Here is a 23,157-nt window from a genome sequence, read left to right as displayed (position 1 = left end):
GTCATTCAAATTAAATAAATTAAGAAACTAGTTCAAATTCCATTATGGTGAATTGCATTTTATGTTAAAATTCTATCATTATTTTAGAATTGTTTTGCTTTAGAATATCCAGCCAATAGACTACATCTTTCAAGCAAAATCTATACTAATCCTGTTTCAAGTAATTTTCATAGCAAGTATAGACTATTACTTAATTGTGTAGAATGTTTTAACAAGGTGCTGAATAAGATGAAAAAAGTATTAAGTTGATACTTTGATCAAAATCTCAGTTTCTAAACTATAAGACAGTTAAGAGTCATGCCTAGATTCCAAGTGGTTTGAAAAATACATGGGGATTATTTTGAGGAATGAAAGCTAAATGGATTAGTAGTGTTATATATCAGTCAAAATCAATTTAATCTTAAATTGCACTAAAAGAGGAGTGAAGAGTTTCAGGTAAAATGGCAATATAAAAGATGATAGAGGAGCTGAACTCTTCCCACATATATTCCAACAAATATTTTTTTTAAATCAAGTTAATAATTAAGAAATATAAAGAGCCCCATAACTCCATAGAAAGATAGCCCAAACCCAATAGGTACTGAAAAAACGAGTATTGCTAAGAAGTCAGCAGAGACAAAGGAGGAGGCCTGAAGCCTGTGAGAGCTTTCTTTGACTAGAGAAAGTGAAGGGGTATCTAAAGGCAGAAACATTTTATTGGAATGGGGAGAAAGAAAATAGATTTTTGTTCACTGAAAAAAATTAATTTCATTTAAAAATAATCCTTGTTCTCCCTGGAAATTATAATCAGATAAAATACCTGAATAACATTTTAAGAAACCATATATTTTAGAACCAAAGAGCAAAGTGAAAAGAGAACCTAACAATTACTTCATCTAAGAAACCCCAAAATAAGAACTTCCAGGAATGTTATTAACAAAATCCAGAGTTTTCAGGTAAAAGAAAAAGAAATACTACACTCAATCAGAACAGAAAGAATTCAAATATGAAAGAACTACAATCTGGATCACACAAATTTTTGCAGCAACAATGATAAAGAAAAGAAAAATCTTGAAATATATTATTCCAAAAGACAAATGATGAAAATATTCAGTGAAGAATAACAAAGTCTCTAAAACCAGGCATAACATCACAAAGAAAAAAGTGGTTATATAATGGAATAGAGAACTTTTAAGTATTCATGATAAAAGAGATGAATAGGAAATTCAAAATTAAAACAGCCAAGAGAAAATGAGAAATGTAAATATATTTGAGCAACTAGAGATAATTAAATGATGATCCACATATGGGGAAAAGAGACAGTCTTCTCAGAGATTTACATAAAGAATTGATTAAGATGAAAACACAGTCTAAGGATGTTTTTTCTCCCTTCTGTTTTGATGGCATGAAGAGAGAAAAGAAAAAAGGAAAATACTACAGAAGAATTGAGGAAGAAGATAGAATTTACTCTTTCTCATTATTGGTTGCTTAATTTTTCTTTGTCACCAACAGATTTAAATGGGAAGTGGTCAAAATAATTGAAGCAGAGATAAGACATCAATAAGCCACATTTTGAATAAAACAGGAGAGTTATAAAAGATATGATATCAACAAATATGAACAAACCTCTCAAAAGAAAAATTTTAACAATTGACACCTATGTGAAAGATTGCTCCAAATCACTAATGAAGAGAATGAAAAACAAAATAACTATGAGGTTTCACCTCATGCCCAGGAAAGAAAACTAATAGATTTTCTCCATTTTGGGGGTAGAAAAAACAAATGATCAATGAGCAGCATCCCTAAATAAAGAGGAGGAGGAAGAGAGGGAAATCAGAAATTATAAAGTTCTCTTAATGATTCCCAATATGTTCCTGAATCAAAGACCTTTCTTCTTAATACCAATAATTTACAAGAATTCTTTTGTACAATGATGAGATGTTACCATACTGACTCTGAAATATTTAGTGCTAGCACACATGGGCAATGGAGAGTTAAACAGTAATATGCCAGTCTGTGACATATAACAAATAAGGAACTTAGAGGAACTTCAGGATCAGAAATAGGGGAAGTAAGTCCCCAGGAAAAGATATGATGAAGAAAAAAGACTACTTGTGTTACCTTGCGAGAGTAAGGGAAAAACAATGAGACAGTCAAGTGTTCCATTAGGAGCAAATTGTTAGGGGAAAACAAATCAAGCTTCAGGCATGCTGCCTTTTGAAATGCACGGAAGGAAATGGAAAGAGAAGAGGATGGCTAGGCATGTATGGATTTTGCTTTGCTTCATTGCTGGTCATATACAAATTGATGAGAACACAGATCCATTTGATTACTGTATTTGGAGTTGAATCTGTGTTGTAGAGAAAGCTGACCAAAATAAGTACAAAAGCATCATCGATGATTCTATGGGCAAGATGTGTTTTTCTAAGGACTTTTACCCAGCAGAAAGGAGCTGCTGGATTCCAAGGATTAACTAAAGGTACTACTCAATGTAAAAATGTGTGGCTATTAGCTATGAAAGCTTAAAGATCTTCACTAGATCATTAAAATTTAGTTGAGATAATTAGTGTAGCCAATCACATTTATAATTTCAAGGCCAACTTGTATAAATAGATGTCCAACTTCTATACTGTCATTAAATATGCCACCTAAGTAGTAATAAGAAATGAAATGATATAACATATAATTAATATGTATGAAAAATAGTCAGTGAGTGTCATTAATCAGCAGCAGCCCTGGGGTTTTAAAATAGGAGATAAAATGTCTTTAATAAAGGGGCAAAATCCCAGATGCAGGTCTCCATATATTGTAAGAGGCATTTATGGTTTGCCAAACACAGACCCCAACACAGAATCACACAACAGTTCTAGAGCTCAGAAGGACCATAAAAGTCATTGAGTCTAATCACCTCATTTTGTAATCAAGGAAACTGAGACCTTAGAAGGAAGTGATTTTCTTAGGAGACTCACAGCTTCTAAGAAGGATGTTAACTCAAGATTCCCCCACTTCAGGTTTAGTATTCTATTCACATCAGCATTCTTTTGTATTTCAGGTGGGATCATCCATCTCTATGTCTTCCACTGATCTAGTTTCCTTATTCATCCTCATCCCGATTTCTCATAAAACAGAGAGCTATGTTCCAATACTTCCACATTTGTGGAATAGAACATCTTTATAATTTATTAAACATTTTTATAACTTATTAAACAATTAGCCCTGAACTCTCACCAGCTGAGAAACCTACCTACCTACCCTTAATATTTGTTTATTTCTCTATATCTTCTGTGTTTAAATAAACCAAAAAATATGGATTATACTTTTAACAAACAAGAAAATAGACAAATATAATTATTTACAAACCATCAGTTTTTGAGAAAGATCAAAGCCAAAGTTACCTCATTATGGTTGAAAACTTTGTTATTCTAGAAATAGTCCTTCCACTTAGCTTTCTAAGAATTACAGCTAAGAGCCAGAGTCAAGATGGCTGCCTAGAAGGAGCAGAAGTTCAGACCTCTGAATACCCTTCCTAACCAATCACAAACTGAATGCTCCCAGGAGACTGAAAATCAAACTTAACAACAAGACAGAGGCAAGGAACCCTCCTGCTGGACTTAATTCAAAAGGTACGCCACCAGAAAAAGCCGGAATCTGAGAACACTCGGGTTTAAGGGGAAAACGGAAAGAACGTCCCAAGACCCATCCCTTGTCCCACCCAGAGCACTGAGATTCCAGCTGCAGCGGGAACTTCTGGGTGGGCAAAGGTGCTGGTCTGAAGGACATACCTTGTGAGCAGGGCTGGCCAAGTTCAGAGCATCCAACACAGATAGCAGGGAAGGGGCTAGAGAGGGAGCATAGACCTGGGAGCCTGGCCAGAGCTGTGGAGATCCTCCATATTTGCTCCAGCCTCAGAGCACATCCAACCCATCTAAGCTGAACTTAATCCCATCAAAAGTCTCTAAAACTCAGGGAAGTCCAGGCTCCACACCCATCCGCATTGCCTACTGGACTTTAATCCAATCAAAAGCCTCCAGAGGACAGGGAAGCTCAAACCCCAACAACTCCCCAACAGAGATGACACCGACAGATCTCCTGTTAAAGCTCCAAGAGGGGAGACTGACAGAAGCCCCCCAAACCAAAAAAATGAGAGGAGCAAGAGTACAGAAAAATATGGGCAATAAAGAAGGGGTGAATTTGAGCAAACAGAAAAAGAAGAAAGAAACTACAATAGACAGCTTCTACTCAGCAAAGGAACAGAGGGGGAGAGATCATCAAATGATGAATCAGAAATCCCAGCAAACTGGATACAGGCTGTGGAAGAACTCAAAACACAATTAAGAGAGGCTGAAGACAATTGGGAGAAGAACTTAAAAATTAAGATAAGTCATCTGGAAACAGAGGCACTTGAACTAAAATGAGAAAACAGTGTCTTGAAAGCCAAAATCAACCAGCTGGAAAATGAGGCAAAAGAGATTAAAGATGAGGCAAAGGAGATGAAAGACGAGGTAAAGAGGATGAAAGATGACCTTCAAAGAAAATCAGATCAGAAGGAGAAGGATGACCAAAAAATCAGGGATGAAATCCAGTCTTTAAGAACCAGAATACAACAACTGGAATTAAGTGACCTCACAAGGCAGCAGTACACTATAAAACAAAATGAAAAGAATGAAAAATTTGAGGAAAATATGAAGCATCTCATTCACAAAATGGATGATTTAGAAAATCATTTCAGAAGAGACAATTTAAGAATTATTGGTCTACCAGAAGACCATGACAAAAGAAAAAGCCTGGGCAAAATAAAAGAGGTAATTATTCAGGAAAACTGTCCCGATATCCTAGAACAAGAGGGGAAAGTGGAGATTGAAAGAATCCCCAGATCACATGCTGTATTTAATCCCCAACTGACAACACACAGGAATGTTTTAGCCAAATTAAAAAACTATCAGACCAAAGAAAAGATATTACAAGCTGCCAAGAAGAAGCCATTCAGATACCATGGAAACACAGTGAGGATAACTCAGGATCTGGCTGCATCCACAGTGAAGGACCAAAAGGCATGGAATATGATATTCCGGAAAGCAAGGGAACAAGGTCTACAACCAAGAATCAAATACCCATCAAAACTGACTATATTCTTACAGGGGAAAGTATGGTCATTGAACACAATAGAAGGATTCCAAGCATTCATAAGGAAAAGACCAGACCTGAACAGAAAATTTGATGTCCAAGCACAGAACTCAAGAGAATCATCAAAAGGTAAATTAAAAAAGAGGGGGAAAAGAAAAACAAAACAAAACAACAAAAAAAATTTTTAAGAGACTCAATAAATTAAAATGACATGTATCCCTATAAGAAAATAGGTCACTGGTAACTCTTAAAAATTGTTGCTATCACCTGGGCAGCTAGAAGAATTACACTTAGAGGGAACAGTGACAAACTGTATAGGATGAAAGGACAAGACATAAATAGGTATATAGATATATCCATGCATAAATACATACACATGTGTGTGTTTATATATATATACCAGAACAAAAAAAAGAGGTTACTACTAAAAGAAATGGGAAAAGAAACGAATGGGGGTAAATTTATATGTCACAAAGAAGCTCATGGTGGGAGGGGGGAGAACATTTATACACTGGAAGTGTAAAGAGGTTGGAGACAGGAAATACTCAACTCTTACGTGCTTTGAAACTGACTCAAAGAGGGAAGAACAATCCAATACACTGGAGCAGAGAATAGATTTGTGCCCTATAGGGGAATAGAAGGATAAAAAACAGACTGGTGGGGAGGGAATCAGTACAAGGGAGGGAAGAATGGAGGGGCAATTTTAAAATGACTACAGGGGAAAATAAGGTGGGAGGAATAAGAAGGGAGGGGGTAGAAAGGGAAGTAAAATAAGGGTGGGAACTAGGGGGACTGGTTATAAACAAACATTGGTGTAGAAAGAAATAGTGAAAGAAGTAAAGGCAGGACCAGGAGTAGAAATCAAAATGCTGGGAAATACACATCTAGTAATCATAACTCTAAATGCAAATGGAATGAACTCACCCATAAAATGCAAGCAAATAACAGAGTGGATTAGAATCCCAAACCCTACCATATGCTGTCTGCAAGAAACACACATGAGGAAGGTAGATAAACAGAGGGTGAAAGTAAGAGGATGGAGCCAAATCTATTGGGCATCAACTGATAAAAAGAAGGCAGGAGTCCTAATCATGATATCTGACAAAGCCAAAGTGAAAATAAATCTAGTTAAAAGATATAGGAAAGGTAATTACATCCTGATAAAAGGCAGTATAGACAACGAGGAAATATCTGTACTCAATATGTATGTACCAAATGGCATAGAATACAAATTTCTAAAGGAGAAACTAGAGGACCTCAAGGATGAAATAGATAGAAAAACTATACTAGAAGGAGATCTGAACCTTCCTCTATCCAAACTAGAAAAATCAAGCCAAAAAATAAATAAGAGGTGACAGAAGTGAATGGAATTTTAGAAAAATTAGAGTTAGTACACATGTGGAGAAAAATAAATAGAGACAAAAAGGAATACACCTTCTTTTCAGTAGCACATGGTACATTCACAAAAATTGACCATGTATTAGGGCACAAAAACATTGCAAATAAGTGCAAAAAGGCAGAAATAATAAATGAAACCTTCTCAGACCACTATGCAATGAAAATAATAATTAGTAAGGGTACATGGAGAGATAAATAAAAAATTAATTGGAAATTAAACAATATGATTCTCCAAAATCGGTTAAAGAACAAATCATAGAAACAATTAATAACTTCATTGAAGAAAATGACAATGGTGAGACATACTTTCAAAACCTATGGGATGCAGCTAAAGCAGTACTCAGGGGGAACTTTATATGCTTGAATTCATATATAAACAAATTAAGAAGGGCAGAGGTCAATGAATTGGGCATGCAAATTAAAAAACTAGAAAGTGAACAAATTAAAATTCCTCAGATGAAGACTAAATTAGAGATCCTAAAAATCAAAGGAGAAATCAATAAAATTGAAAGTCAAAGAACTATTGATTTAATAAATAAGACTAGAAGCTGGTACTTTGAAAAAACAAATAAGATAGACAAAGTATTAGTCAGTCTAATTAAAAAAAAGGAAAGAAAAAAACCAAATTGACAGTATCCAAGATGAAAAGGGAGACCTCACCTCTAATGAAGAGGAAATTAAGGCAATCATTAAAAACTACTATGCCCAATTATATGGCAACAAATATGGCAATCTAGGTGATATGGATGAATATTTACAAACATATAAATTGCCTAGACTAACAGAAGAAATAAATTACCTAAACAACCCCATATCAGAAAAAGAAATTGAACAAGCCATCAAAGAACTCCCTAAGAAAAATCTCCAGGTCCAGATGGATTCACAAATGAATTCTATCAAACATTCAAAGAACAACTAATCCCAATATTATACAAACTATTTGACAGAATAAGCCAAGAAGGGGTTCTACCAAATTCTTTTTATGGCACAAACATGGTACTGATCCCAAAGCCAGGCAGGTTAAAAACAGAGAAAGAAAACTATAGGCCAATCTCCCTAATGAATATAGATGCAAACATCTTAAATAGGATACTAGCAAAAAGACTCCAGCAAGTCATCACGAGGGTTATCCACTATGATCAGGTAGGATTCACACCAGGAATGTGTGAACCTTAAAAATTCTCTGACCCTACTTCATAAGGTTTGGTTAAGACCATTCCCCATTTTAAACAATGAAGGGACTTATATCAGGAATGTGAAACCTCTACTTAGATCAGGAATGTGAGACCTCTATTCCACCCCTACTTAAGCCTGCTTTAGGGGAAGAAACTCCTTGCTGAACAATGAAAAATACTTAAACCCATACTTATAGTAAGGCAAAAGTTCTTAAGCTGTGCCTATTTTTAGATCTAATACAAAAGGGTGCTAACTACTTATAAAGGTCAGGCAACTTGTGAATTTACAAGGAACAAAGAGGTGAGAAACTTACTCAGAGGTTTTTTCAGGTGTGAACTTAATCAAAAGTTCAAGCCTTTTTAGGTCTGAATTAAGAATGGTTTGTCCTTTGGAAAACACCTACTGTGGTTGGTAGATGTGAGAACTTAGGGGAAGAGACATAGGAGAAAATTCCCTTTCAAAGGAGATGAGAAACTGAGAAAGAGGACTCTCGCTGGAGCTCCCTCTGAGGAGACTCTGTCCCTCTGGGGTCTCTCTCTCAGGAAAGTCAGCTAGGAAAGCTGAATTGGAGGAAGCTGAACTGGTATCTCTCTGAACACTAGAATCCTTGCTTGGACAAATCTTGTGGTGAGTAGATAAAAGACTGACTGATCTTTCTCTTAGGGCTTTGGCCTGGGTTGGCCAGGGCTGGCCTGAGCCGGCCTATCTTTTCTCATTATTTCCTTTTTTTCTCTCTCTCCCTTTCTTTAAATCCTCATTTGTATTATTTAAAATCTCTATAAAACCCAGCTGACTTGGTTATATTTAATAATTGGGAATTTTTCCCTTGAGACCACCTTATATTTGATTTAAAACAAGACACTGTCTTGAAACCATATTTTCTGTGGTCACAATTTATTCATCCACTCCTTTATATGCCAACAGTTTATAACCCTCCACTATTTTAATTATTACAAATGCAAGGATGGTTCAATATTAGGAAAATTATCCACAAAATTGACCATAACAAGCAAACTGATAAAAATCACATGATTATCTTAATAGATACAGAAAATTCCTTTGATAAAATACAACACCCATTCCTATTGAAAACACTAGAAAGTATAGGAATAGAAGGACCTTTCCTAAAAATAATAAACAGTATATATCTAAAACCATCAGCAAACATCATCTGCAATGGGAATAAACTGGAAGCCTTCCCAATAAGATCAGGAGTAAAACAAGAATGCCCATTATCACCTCTATTATTTAACATTGTACTAGGAACACTAGGAGTAGCAATTAGAGAAGAAAAAGAAATTGAAGGTATTAAAATTGGCAATGAGGAGACCAAACTGTCACTCTTTGCAGATGATATGATTATTTGCTTAAAGAATCCTAGAGAATCAACCAAAAAGCTAATCAAAATAATCAACAACTTTAGCAAAGTTGCAGGATACAAAATAAACCCGCATAATTCATCAGCATTTCTATATATCTCCAACCCAGTTCAGCAGTAAGAATTAGAAAGAGAAATTCCATTTAAAGTCACCCAAGGCAATATAAAATACTTAGGAATCTATCTGCCGAGACAAACACAGGAACTATATGAACACAACTACAAAACACTCTCCACACAATTAAAACTAAATCTACACAATTGGAAAAACATTGATTGCTCATGGGTGGGATGAGCTAACATAATAAAAAAGACCATTCTACCCAAACTTATCTATTTTGTGCCATATCCATTAAACTTCCAAAAAACTTTTTTACTGAATTAGAGAAAACCATAACAAAGTTTATTTGGAAGAACAAAGGATTAAGGATATCCAGGGAAATAATGAAAAAAAATACAAAGGAAGGTGGCCTTGCAGTCCCAGATCTCAGACTATATTACAAAGCAGCAGTCATCAAAACAATATGGTACTGGCTAAGAGACAGAAAGGAGGATCAGTGGAATAGACTGGGGGTAAATGACCTCAGCAAGACAGTCTATGACAAACCCAAAGACCACAGCTTCTGGGACAAAAATCCACTATTTGATAAAAACTGCTGGGAAATTTGGAAGACAGTGTGGTAGAGATTAAGTTTGGATCAACACCTCACACCCTACACCAAGATAAACTCAGAATGGGTGAATTTCGTGAATATAAAGAAGGAAACTATAAGTAAATTAGGTGAACACAGAATAGTATACATGTCAGACCTTTGGGAAGGGAAAGTTTTTAAAACCAAGCAAGACTTAGAGTCACAAAATGTAAAATAAATAATTTTGACTACATCAAATTAAAAAGTTTTTGTACAAACAAAACCAATGTAACTAAAATTAGAAGGGAAGCAACAAATTGGGAAACAATCTTCATAACAAAAACCTCTGACAAAGATCTAATTACTCAAATTTATAAAGAGCTAAACCAGCTGTACAAAAAATCAAGCCATTCTCCAACTGAAAAATGGGCAAGGGGCATGAATAGGCAGTTTTCAGCCAACGAAATCAAAACTATTAATAAGTACATGAAAAAGTGTTCTAAATCTCTTATAATCAGAGAGATGCAAATCAAAACAACTCTGAGGTATCACCTCACACCTAGCAGATTGGCCAACATGACAGCAAAGGAAAGTAATGAATGCTGGAGGGGATGTGGCAAAGTCAGGACATTAATTCATTGCTGGTGGAGTTGTGAATTGCTTGAACCAAAGAGGGCAATTTGGAACTGTGCCCAAAGGGCGATAAAAGACTGTCTGCCCTTTGATCTAGCCATAGCACTTCTGGGTTTGTACCCTAAAGAGATAATAAGGAAAATTTTTTGTACAAGAATATTCATAGCTGTGCTCTTTGTGATGGCAAAAAATTGTAAAATGAGGCGATGCCCTTCAATTGGGGAATGGCTGAACAAATTGTGGTATATGTTGGTGATGGAATACTATTGTGCTAAAAGGAATAATAAAGTGGAGGAATTCCTTGGAGACTGGAACAACCTCCAGGAAGTGATGCAGAGTGAAAGTAGCAGAGCCAGGAGAACATTGTACACAGAGACTTATACACTGTGGTATAATTGAACGTAATGATCTTCTCCATTAATGGCAATGCAATGACCCTGTGCAATCTGCAGGGATCTAGGAGAAAAAATACTATCTTTAAGCAGAGGACAAACTGTGGGAGTAAAAACACGGAGGAAAGGCAACTGCTTGACTACAGGGGTTGAGGGGATATGATTGAGGAGAGACGCTAAATGAGCACCTTAATGCAAATACCAATAACAAGGAAATGGGTTCAGAACAAGGACACATGTGATACCCAGTGGAATTGGGCGTAGGCTATGGAATGGGTGGAGGGTGGGGGGGAGGAAAAGAAAATGACCTTTGTTTCCAATGAATAATGTATGAAAATGACCAAATAAATAATGTTTAAAAAATAAAGAAAAAAAAAGAATTATAGCTAAAGTTTTCTAAGAACTCTATAATTTTTTTTTTTTTTGCAAAAGTTTAAAGAGTTATCTAAGGAAGGAAATTTTTCATGCTTTTTTTTCACTGTCCTTTTAGTCTCTCTTGTGTCATGACAGGTAAATCTTCTGAATGACCAATAAAACTGCCAAGCCCTCAATATCCTATCACCTCTTAAAGATTCAGTAACAGTAGCTACAGTCTCTGTGGAAGAGCTATTAAAATGAATGAGTAGTATACAAAAATGTTATCGGGGTCTATCATGTGGAAATATTTTTTATGGAACATAAACATCAAAATTTTATCCAACAAGTTTGCTAATTTGCTCTTTTGCTTACACTGAATAGACTGACCAGTTCAGATTATGAGTCAGAGTTTCAATGAATATGTATCTCCCCTGTTTTTATCTCCTGAATGTCACAACTAAATATAGCACATGCAACAACATACAAAATATAATTCAATATGAAGGGGAAAAAACAAAATCATTAAACTTAGATTCTTGTTCTTTATTAAATTTTAACAAATATTTATATTTTCTGTTCTTCATTGGTTATTTTACCTCAGTAATATCATGTTGACAAATTTTGATCTCGGGTTCCTCTGGCTTACTTTCTTTTTCTTCTTGAACTTGTTCCTTAATATTTATGGTTGACATTTTGGCTAAAATGGTCTCCATACTTTCCCTAGATGAACAAAGAACAAAAATGAGACAACTTTCAATTATATATTTTAAAATTGCTTAAATTTATGTAACATACAGAAACAATTTAATTAAACTGTAAACAAATTAATAAAATATTTACAAATCTTAAATCTTATAAGAATGCCTTTACTATTTGTTTTCAAAGAGTACAACATAATTTTCTTATTTCTGTTGGACATTTAACTTTTGAATCACATAAAGCTTATATTTGGTTATTACTATCTCTAGGATAAGATCACATGAAATAGTAAAAAGAATACTGGTTTATGAGACCAAAATTCTAGTTTACTGATGTATGTACTAGGATTGTATAGAACAGTATTTTTAAAGCTTGGTTTTCTCACCAGGAAAATGATGAGATTGGACTAGAAGCTGTCTTCTAATTCCATAATTCTATGATTTATTACTTCCAGGTGATGTTTTTGTGGTTTAAAAATATCTATAAAACTTTTCTTGACCCTTTTGAAAGTCACAACTATTTTTAGTTTCTATTGAATCTTCTAAAGAATTATATAATAGAAAACTATCCTGAATTATAATTATGACCACTTTGACATATATTCAGTGGGTCAAAAAGTGCAAAAATACATTTTAAAAAAAGGAATAACGAAGAGTTAGAGGAAAACTTTGCTGCAATACCCTAACTACTATCATTGACATAAATAGCAAAATGAAAACTTTGGCCCTCAAAAGTATTCAGAGAAATATACATAACTCATGTGTGTAGGTATGTGTCTTAAATGCTAGCATTTTATTACATAGGGTTGTTGTTGTTATGTAGCTCTGAAATTTCATCCACTTGGGTAACTCCTTATGTAGAAACTCCTTTCAGTAATACAGATTAATAACTCATGTGCAGCTTATTATTTTAAATAACTGCCAAGGCTACTTTCCCATGGACATTCACAGCCGGTGAGTGTCACAGGCAGGATCTGAATATGAGTCTTCCTGATTCCAAGGACTGTTCCTCTATCAAGTATTGCATTTACTTAAAGAAAAAAATTACTTTCAAAAATATTTGGAATGATGTCTGTGCTATATTTCGGTTGGGTTATTTTAAATATTAAAAAAGTATTTCTTGGAAATTGAATCAATTTTCTTTAAACTTTGTAATTCCTCTGATAATCATGCTGAGAGCTAAATTAAAGGGGACACATTCCATGCACACAGACATGCAAAATTCAGAGTGAAATGAATTTATTATTTTAAATTGGAGAATAGAATGTAACAAAGTATTGTAAAAGAATATACTTGATTGATATCAGTTAAGATTACATAAAATAATTATCAAAGGATTTTTTCCGAATTGTTTTAAATATGAGATAATCCTTTCAAAAAGCAAGAAAATTATTACATATCTTTTATACAAGAAAAAATGTAGACATTACATTATGAGGGAGTTATTCTTTTTCTCTCTTGAATATTTCACTTTATTAGATCCATTAAGTAAATCCAAAAATAGTTTGACTGCAGTCTGTACCAGGATTCGGATGACTTCTTGAAATAGGCTGTCAACTAATTTAAGAAATCTTGAAAATGTTTTTATTAAACATCGATGAGCAGGTGCCTTATAATGTTCTATCTTGAAGGTAAGTGGTTCATGAAGAAAATAATTTTTTAATCCTTTATTTTCTGCAGCCTTGAAGGAAAAGTACAATTTCTTTATTTATTGAGCTATCATTTTAATTGTTTGTAACATTATGCCAATAATGCAATGAAATAAAACTTCATTAATTTAATTTAAAATTCATCATAATAATATGCTATCTTAAATATTAATCTGAAGAAAACCCACCACTAGGTATTTTGAAAAATACATCTTAAATCAACACAAGACTTATGAGCAGTCAATTGGATTCCTGGATATCAGACAAGGAAACCCTGAGTAATCCTAGGTTGTTGAATATATCTACAAAGGCCTTTATGTCTTGAGCATAAAGTTCATGCCTAAAAAATAGAGGAATGTAAGCCACAACAGAAAAAAGCTCCAAAAGTTCTAGAAATTTTTTGAAAAGTTGAATTCTATAAAGAACTTGTTAACAGATGTTTTATTTTTCAACTAGCCTGGAGCATTGAAATAAATGCTATGGTTAGAGAGCATGATCTTGGGTGTTGTTCTGTTGTTGCTGATTATTTGATTAATCATGTCTGACTCTTTATGATCTGGGCTGGAATTTTCTTCGCAAAGATATTGGGGCAGCTTGACATTTCTTTCTCCAACTCATTTTACAGATGAGAAAACTGAAGCAAAGTGACTCTCCCAGAGTCACATAACTACTAAGTGTCTGAGGCTGGATTTGAACTCAGATCTTTCTAACTAGATCCATTGCTGTATCTACTATACTCCATAGCAACCCTGGGCAACTAGGAGATTGCTGATAACTTGAGAGAGAGAGAGAGAGAGAGAGAAGTTTGGTGGAACATAACATTAGAAGAGAGAGAAAATAGAGGTACTTATTGTATATTCAGAAGTTACACCCATGTGAAGAAATGTAGTACCCAGATTAGGGCAGCATAATAAATTATATTTGAGAAAAGATCAATGGAGAGAGAAACAAATGAATGTCACTGTAGAACACTATATTCCAAATGGACAAAAAGGTGAAGTAGATAAGAAGTTTGGCAAATGAACTATAATATCCTGGCAAAAAGGTATAACATAAATGAGGTAAGCCAATTATCCACATATCTTCAAGTTTTCCATCTACCCAAAACAGTGCAACTTCTCAAATTGCCTTTCTTTATTCTTTAAAGGAGAAAATTAAATGAATCTTGTATGATTTGATTTTACTGAGTCCTCATAAGCAGCATTCACTTTTCTAGATTTTCATTCTGCATCCTTTTAAGTTCTATAATTTGGCCAGGAAATGTAGTCAAGGAAGCAACAAGGGAAAATGCCATTCAGGATCTGATTCTCACCAAAAAAAAGAAACTGATTCCTAGGGTAGAAGTGGTAGACACACACGAGAAAAAATGACCATTTCCTCTTGAGTATGTAACAGAGAAGAAGAAAACTCAACATGTTCTTATATGCTCTCTCAATTGAAGTAAAGCAGATTTCCAAGAATCCAGAAGAATGATGGGTAGAACATGAACCAAAATTCTGCAGCAAAAGTTGGCCCAGTAGAGGTGAGATGCTCTCAAGAACAAAATTGTGAAGACATTTAAAAAATCACTTCTGATGAGGACAGAGAGGAATTGTCTAAGGATACCTCATCAACCAATTAACACTTTAAAAAAATTGTATACTTAATATGGAAGAAATGAGTGGAAACAGTATAAATTTTTAAATGTGGCATGATACTGTAAAAATAGCCTCAGGAATGTTAAAGTTCCAAATGAACAGAGGCTAAAAAGAAAGGTAAAGGGAAACCCATAAGTTTTGTTATTGTTGTTTTATAATATACTGGAGAAAAAGAGAATCAAAGCAGAGATAATGAATACTGCTAAGGACTGTTGAGAGACTGATAACTGATGAAAAAAGGAGACTTGCTTAATTCTGCCTTTGCTTCTATTTTATTAGCCAAAAAGAATGCTCTTTGGGCTGGAAAGCAAAGAACAAAAATGGTGAAAAGATCCCAAATAAATAAGACAACCTCATTGCCTTTGATAAATTTAAGTCACAATTAGTCATGTCCAACTCTTTGTGACTCCATATGGGTTTTTCTTGTCAAAAATACTGGAATGGTTTGGCAAATAAATGAGAAAACAGAGTTAAGTGACTTAGGACCACACAGCTAGAAAGTATCAGAGGCCATATTTGAACTGAGGTCCTCCCAATTTGAGGATCAGTACTCTATCCACTGTATCACCTAGTTATACAGATAAACTATATTCTCTGATTCTGAGAGACCTGAGGAATGTGACTGCTGAAGTATAATGAGTGATATCTGAAAGTTCATAAAGAAAGGGGGAGGTAATGGAGGACTGGATCAAAACAAACAGTATTCTAATACTCTGAAAAGGAAAAAAAAAAGAATAATTGGTCAGGGAGTGGCCTTGACTACATATTCTGGCTAAATTACATAACTTAAAATTAAAGGGATTCTGAATGAATATCTAGAAAAGTGAGTGATGTTTACAAGGACCCAGTGGTTCATACAAGTGATTTTCTCTTTTGAAAACTCAATTGCAGAAATACTGTAGGTTGCACAGATTTTAGCAAAGAGCTTTGTTGAAGGATTTCATGCTATTCTTTTTTAAAAAACCCTTACCTTCTGTATTGGTTCCAAGGCAGAAGAGTGGTAAGGGCTAGCAAATGGGGGTTAAGTGTCCAGGATCACAAAGCTGGGAAGTGTTTGAGGTCAAATTTGAACCTAGGACCTCCCATCTCTAGGCCTGGCTCTCAATTCACTGAGCTACCCAGCTGCCCCCTTATGCTATTCTGATGGAAAAGAATAACAGACATGGGGAATATAACACAGGGCAATTAGATGGTTTCTGAACCAAACTCAAAGAGTAATCATTGGTGTTTTGAAATCAACTCAGAAGGTGGTCTTTCATGGATTTTACCAGTGTTATATTTTTGAACTGCTGTTTAACATTTTTAACCAATGACTTAGAAAAAAAGAGTCCAAGTGGTATCATCATATGGAAAATAGAAGGATAGTTAACACTAAGGATGACAAAAACAGGGCCCAAGCAGATATAGTAGGGTAAATCTTTGGGTTGACTCTATTAAGACAAAATTATCTAGTGATTAAAGAAAATAAATTGGACTTAATTCTTTTTGTCTCAAAGAGATGCAATAGGTGGAAATTGCAAAAAGAGAAATGTAAGCTTAATGTCAGAAAAACTTTCTTAACAATTGGAGCTACTCCAAAAGTGGACAGGGCTACTTCAAGAATTTATGGATTTCCTTCAAACTGTGAAAAGGGAATTAATGCTTCCTTTGTTTTAACTTAATCAATCAGAGACTTGAATTCCCCTCCCTTTTAATTTAATCGGTCAGGAACTTGAAGATCCTTTATCACTGATAGCAAGGAAATTCACACTCTCAGAAATAGGAAATTGATCCCACAGGCACTGTTATCCCCAGGGTAGTGCCAGACAAATTAAGGAACTATAATTGGTTCCTGAGGTGTGACATGGGAAAGCCAATGGGTGGAGAAAACTGTGTATAAACAAGGACCCAGCCACTGCTCATTCTCTCTTGGGTTAATGGCCCTTGCTGAAGGGACTCTCAAACTCAGATTCAGATTCCTGCATTGGTGACTCAGTCTAGAGATAGATATTTACTCTGGGGATTCTTGCTGAAGAGACTCCCACGATTTTCTGATTAGAGATTGGAACTTTGCCAGGGGTAAGCTGGATTTCATCAAATTGGCAATTAGGGTATTTAGCTAGGCAACTCTCTAGCTCCTTCCTACATTTCATTTGTTTTACTATCTCTATTTTGATTAAACTAAATTGTTAAAGCTATTAACAGCTTCATAATTTTAATTGTGATTACAATTCTTACAAATTGGTGACCAAGGTTACAAAAAAGAATCAAATTAATATCTCCTGGGAAGCCATTAGAATGTTAAAAAAATCTTTTACCTCAATACAAAACATTAAAAAAAAGATTGCTTTTTTCACAAAAAAAATTATCAATCTAAACCATTGAAGAATGAATAGGTATTTCAAAATGTAATAATCTAATTGATAAATGTGATAAAGGGCAAATTATTCCTAACACTAACTCAAGAACCTGTTTAGCATCTGGCTAACACTGTTTTCTTCCTCTTGACTATATGCTTAAAATGATAGTAATTCTATGATTTTCTAGACCACAAGTTTGATGAATTAGTACTACAAACCAAGTAAGACAATAAACTGAAGAGGTCACCTAGATTTTATAGTGGATGTTCTATTTAAAAAGGGTCAAATATAAAGGATTTCCTATTGAAGATGAGGTTTTGAAAATTTTCCTGTTTATGGTGATATTGAACTACTTGCATCCATTACTGAAATTGTGAGTTTTCTCCTCACTGACGATATGTTCATTCAAAAGAAATCTTATTAGCATGGTAACAAGCACATAGTAGGCTGAAAAAGTGTTACTTATAATTGTTATTATGAAATCCAAGACAATAAGAGGAAATACGATATCTATATAACAAGAGTGAAGGAAAATGGATGGACTTTACCTAAGAACTTCACTGGTATCCACAAATATTAAAAGAACTAGTCAAAGATTTCTAGAATATCATATGGATGATTTCAAGAAAGTCATCAATAATGACCACAGAGGACTTCCAGGTGAACATGGTGGCAGCATAGATGCAGGACTTTTCCTCTCCTCACCACCTACTGATATGGCCTACCTCAAAAGGTCAAAAAAACCAAATGCATATGAATTAAGGCACTCTACAGTAGAGTGCATCATTGAAGGTATGTGGGATTTGGGTATTTCCACACTATAAGGGAGTGAAAAAGCTTCCACCACCCCCACTCAACCTGTTGAGCCAGAGTCAGAGCCAGTTCATGATAGAATCAGTGAGTGAGCAAGAGGTACTTCTAGAGGGAGAGAGGGGAACATCTAGGTCCTTGGCAGCTGACTAAGACCACCAAAGACCTAACACTGAGAGCAGCTACACTTGAAACTCAGTAGGCTGAAGAGCATAGACCTTGGACACCCATGGGGAGATAGCATAGAGAAGGGAAGCAAACAGTAGAAGCTTCAGAGACTGGAGAGGTGGCCTTCAGGCAAAAACCTAGCTCCTTAGCTCAATATAAGAAAATCCTGCCCTCCTCACTCAGAATTCTGACTGGAAAGGGAAGAAAAAAACACCATAGTGATGCCAAAGAGTCCCCAGGAACAACTTCCCAAAACCAAGAAAAACAATAAAAAGGGGTTGAACCTGGATAATTTTTACAGAGGAAAAATCCAGACTATAGAGGAAGTATCAGCAGAAGAAATACAAATAAATGTACCAAAACCTTCCTCCCCAAAATGGAAATTGGCCACAAGCTCTTGAAGAATTTAAATTGGAACTTATCAAAAAGATGGAAACCTTCTGGCAAGAAAAGTGGGAAATAGTTTAAAAAAAAAACAGATTAAAGGACAGGAATGCCCAATTGGAGAAACAGTTGGAAGTCACGAAAAGCATGATAGACCAAACCTAAAAGAAAAACCAGTCTTTAAAGACCAGAATTAGGCAATTGGAAGCCAATGATCTTGCAAAACAGCAAGAATTAATAAAGCAAAGTCAAAACACTGACAAAATAGAAGAAAACATAAAATATCTCACTGACAAAATGACAGATCAGGAAAACAGAACACAAAGAGAAAATCTGAGAATCACTGGTCTACCTGAAAATTCAGAAATAAACAGAAATCTTGATATCATACTACTAGAAATTATCCAAGAAAACTGCCCTAATGTTTTTGAACAAGGTGGCAGAATAGACATGGAAAGAGTACACTAAATCCTCAAAAGACAACTCTCAGGAAGGTAATTGCTAAATTCAAGAGCTTCCAAGCTAAGGAGAAATTTTTATAAGAAGCCAAAAAGAGACAATTTAGATATCAAGGAGCACCAATCAGGATTACACAAGATCTGGCAGATTCCACACTAAAGGACCTCAAGGCTTGGAATATGATATTCAGAAAGGCAAGAGAATTGGGTCTTCAACAAAGGATCACCTACCCATCAAAACTGGCTATATACTTCCAAAGGAAAGTATGGGCATTCAACAAAATAGAAGATTTTTTAATATTTGTAAAGAAAAGACCAGAACTAAGTGGAAAGTTTGATATCCAAATGCAAAATCAAGAGAAACCTGAAAAGGTAAATAAGAAATAGAGGGGCAAGGGAAAAATGTTTTTTTTATTTAAACTTTCTTCTTTAAGGGCTTCAATAAGATCATATTGTTTATATTAATAAATGGGGAAATGTTATTTGTAACTCTCAAAAATTATATTCACTATTATAAGTAATTAGAAGAATCATTCACAGGAAGATATTGGGGTAATAAGGAGTATAAGATGATATGCAAAAAAAGAAAAATGGAGCGGGGAATAGAAGATGGCACCAAGAGAAACTTGAAGAAATGAGATAAATAGGATAATCACACAAAGAGGAACAGGAAAGGGGAGGGGAAGAATGCTATTATAAGAAGGATAGGAAGAGAGTACTAATAGTAAATACTTAAACCTTACTCTCAGTGAAATCAATTCTGAGAGGGAAGAACATCTAGATCCATTGGGATATCAAATTCTATCTTACCCTACAGGGAAAGTGAGAAGGGAAAACTAAGAGGGGGTGTACAAAGAGGGAGGGAAAGAGAGGAGAGAGGGAACTTAATAGACAATAAAAAATAAGAAGGGAACAAAAAGGGAGGGGGGAAGAAAGAGAAGCATATTAAGAGTGGGGATTAGGGGGACTAATTAAAAGCAAACAACTGGTTTAAAAGGATACAGCAAAAGAAGAAAGGACAGAACTAGGAGAGGATATCAAAATGCTGGGGAATACACAAGTGGCAATCATAACTTTCAATGTGAAAGGGATGAACTCACCCATAAAATGAAAACAAATAGCAGAGTGGATTAGAAACCAAAATCCTACCATATGTTGTCTAGAAGAAACACACTTGAGGTGGGAAGACACTCACAAGTTTAGAATTAAAGGTTGGAGCAAAACCTATTGGGACTCAACTGATAGAAAGAATTCAGGAGTTGCAATCATGGTATCTCACAAAGCTAAATTAAAAATAGATCTGATTAAAAGGGATAGGGAGGATAACTACATCCTGATAAAATACAGTATAGACAAGGAAATGAGGACATAGACATGAGGAAATATCAGCAATCAACATGTATGCACCAAATGGTATATCACCCAAATTTCTAAAGGAGAAACTAGTAGAATTGAAGGAGGAAATAGATAGTAAAACTATACTAGTGGAAGACCTGAACTTACCACTTTCAAATCTAGATAAATAAAATCAAAAAATAAATAAGAAAGAGGTAAGTGAAGTAAATGAAATCTTAGAAAAATTAGAGTTAATAGATCAGTGGAGAAGAATAAATAGGGACAAAAAGGAATACACCTTCTTTTCAGCAATACATGATACATTCACAAAGATTGACCATGTGCTAGGGCATAATAAAACCATGGCAAACTAATGCAGAAATAATAAATGCAACCTTTTCAGATCATAATGAAACAAAAATAATAATTAGTAAGGGTACATGGAAAGCCAAATCAAAAATTAATTGGAAATTAAATAATATGATTCTATTAAATTGGTTAATTAAAAAATAAATCATAGGAACAATAATTTCATTGAAGAAAATGACAATGATGAGACATCCTTTCAAAATCTATGGGATGCAGCCAAAGCAGTACTCAGGGAGAAATTTATATTTTTGAGTTCATATATTAACAAATTAGGGAGGACAGAGGTCAATGAATTAGACATGCAAATCAAAAAACTTGAAAGCAAACAAATTAAAAATCACCAGATGAAAACTAAATTAGAGATCCTAAAAATCAATGGACAAATTAATAAAATCAAAAGTGAAAGAACTGTTGAATTAATAAATAAGATTAGAAGCTGCTATTTTGAAAAAAAACAAACAAAATAGACAAAGTATTGGTCAATCTATTTAAAAAAGGAAAGAAGAAAACCAAATTGACAGTATCCAAGATGAAAAGGGAGACCTCGCCTCTAATTAAGAGGAAATTAAGGCAATCATTAAAAACTACTATGCCCAATTATATGGCAACAAATATGGCAATCTAGGTGATATGGATGAATACTTACAAAAATATAAATTGCCTAGACTAAAAGAGGAAGAAATAAATTACCTTAACAACCCCATTTCAGAAAAAGAAATTGAACAAGCCATAAAAGAACTCCCTAAGAAAAAATTCCCAGATCCAGATGGATTCACAAATGAATTCTATCAAACATTCAAAGAACAATTAATCCCAATATTAAACAAACTATTTGACAGAATAAGCCAAGAAGGAGTTCTACCAAATTACTTTTATGCCACAAATATGGTACTGATTTCAAAGCCAGGCAGGTCAAAAACAGAGAAAGAAAACTACAGACCAATCTCCTTAATGAACATTGAGGCAAAAATCTTAAAAAGAATACTAGCAAAAAGACTCCAGCAAGTCATCACGAGGGTTATTCACTATGATCAGTTGGGATTTATACCAGGAATGCAAGAATGGTTCAATATTAGGAAAACCATCCACTTAATTGACAATATCAACAGGCAAACCAACAAAAATCACATGATTATCTCAATAGATGCAGAAAAAGCCTTTGATAAAATACCACACCCATTCCTATTGAAAACACTAGAAATATAGGAATAGAAGGGCCTTTCCTAAAAATAATAAACAGTATATATCTAAAACCATCAGCAAGCATCATCTGCAATGGGGATAAACTAGATGCATTCCCAATAAGATCAGGAGTGAAGCAAGGATGCCCTTCTATTCTTTTCTTCTCTTCTATTCTTCTATTATTTAACATTGTACTAGAAACAATAGTAGTAGCAATTAGAAAAGAAAAAGAAATTGAAGGTATTAAAATTGGCAATGAGGAGACCAAGGTATCACTTTTTGCAAATGATATGATGGTTTACTCAAAGAATCCTAGAGAATCAACTAAAAAGGTAGTGGAAATAATCAACAATTTTATCAAAGTTGCAGGATACAAAATAAACCCACATAAGTCATCAGCATTTCTATATATCTCCAACCCAGTTCAGCAGCAAAAATTAGAAAGAGAAATTCCATTTAAAATCACCCTAGACAATATAAAATACTTAGGAATCTATCTGCCAAGACAAACAGAGGATCTATATTAGCACAACTACAGATCAATTTCCACACAATTAAAACTAGATCTAAACAATTGGAAAAGCATTAACTGCTCATGTATAGGATGAGGTAACATAAAAATTACCATCCTACCCAAACTTATTTACTTTTTTTTAGTGCCATACCCATTGAACTACCAAAAAACTTTTTTACTGAATTAGAAAAAAAAAAACATAAAGTTCATTTGGAAGAACAAAAAATCAAGGATATCCAAGGAAATAATGAAAAAAAATGTGAAGGAAGGGGGCCTAGCAGTACCAGTTTTTAAACTATACTATAAAGCAGAGGTCATCAAAACAATATGGTACTGGTTAAGAGATAGAAAGGAGGATCAATGGAATAGATTTGGGGTAAGTGACCTCAGCAAGACAATGTATGATAAGCCCAAAGATCCTAGCTTTTGGGACCTAAAACCACTGTTTGATAAAAACTGCTGAGAAAATTTGAAGACAGTATGGGAGAGATTAGGCTTGGATCAACATCTCACATCCTACACCAAGATAAATTCAGAATGGGTGA

General features: G+C 34.5%; 1 protein-coding gene across 3 annotated transcripts in view; it reads right to left on the bottom strand.

Annotated features, from left to right (window-relative positions):
* Positions 1–23,157, bottom strand: part of DNAH14 (dynein axonemal heavy chain 14) — a 433,094-nt gene that overhangs the window by 337,352 nt on the left and 72,585 nt on the right. For all 3 annotated transcript variants that reach the window (XR_008916229.1, XM_056815999.1, XM_056816000.1), the window contains exons 12-13: positions 13,198–13,448; positions 11,666–11,789 (exon numbers count right to left, since the gene is read on the bottom strand). Coding sequence is in view for 2 of the 3 variants with exons in the window: in XM_056815999.1 (XP_056671977.1) it covers positions 11,666–11,789; positions 13,198–13,448 (375 nt within the window). In the remaining variant the exon portion in view is untranslated. The remainder of the gene's footprint in view (positions 1–11,665; positions 11,790–13,197; positions 13,449–23,157) is intronic.

This window comes from Monodelphis domestica, chromosome 2 (genome assembly GCF_027887165.1).
Source record: "Monodelphis domestica isolate mMonDom1 chromosome 2, mMonDom1.pri, whole genome shotgun sequence".
In the NCBI taxonomy this organism is placed as follows: domain Eukaryota; kingdom Metazoa; phylum Chordata; class Mammalia; order Didelphimorphia; family Didelphidae; genus Monodelphis; species Monodelphis domestica.
The sequence above is the reverse complement of the archived record's forward strand: the minus strand, read 5'-3'. Positions and strand labels throughout refer to the sequence as shown.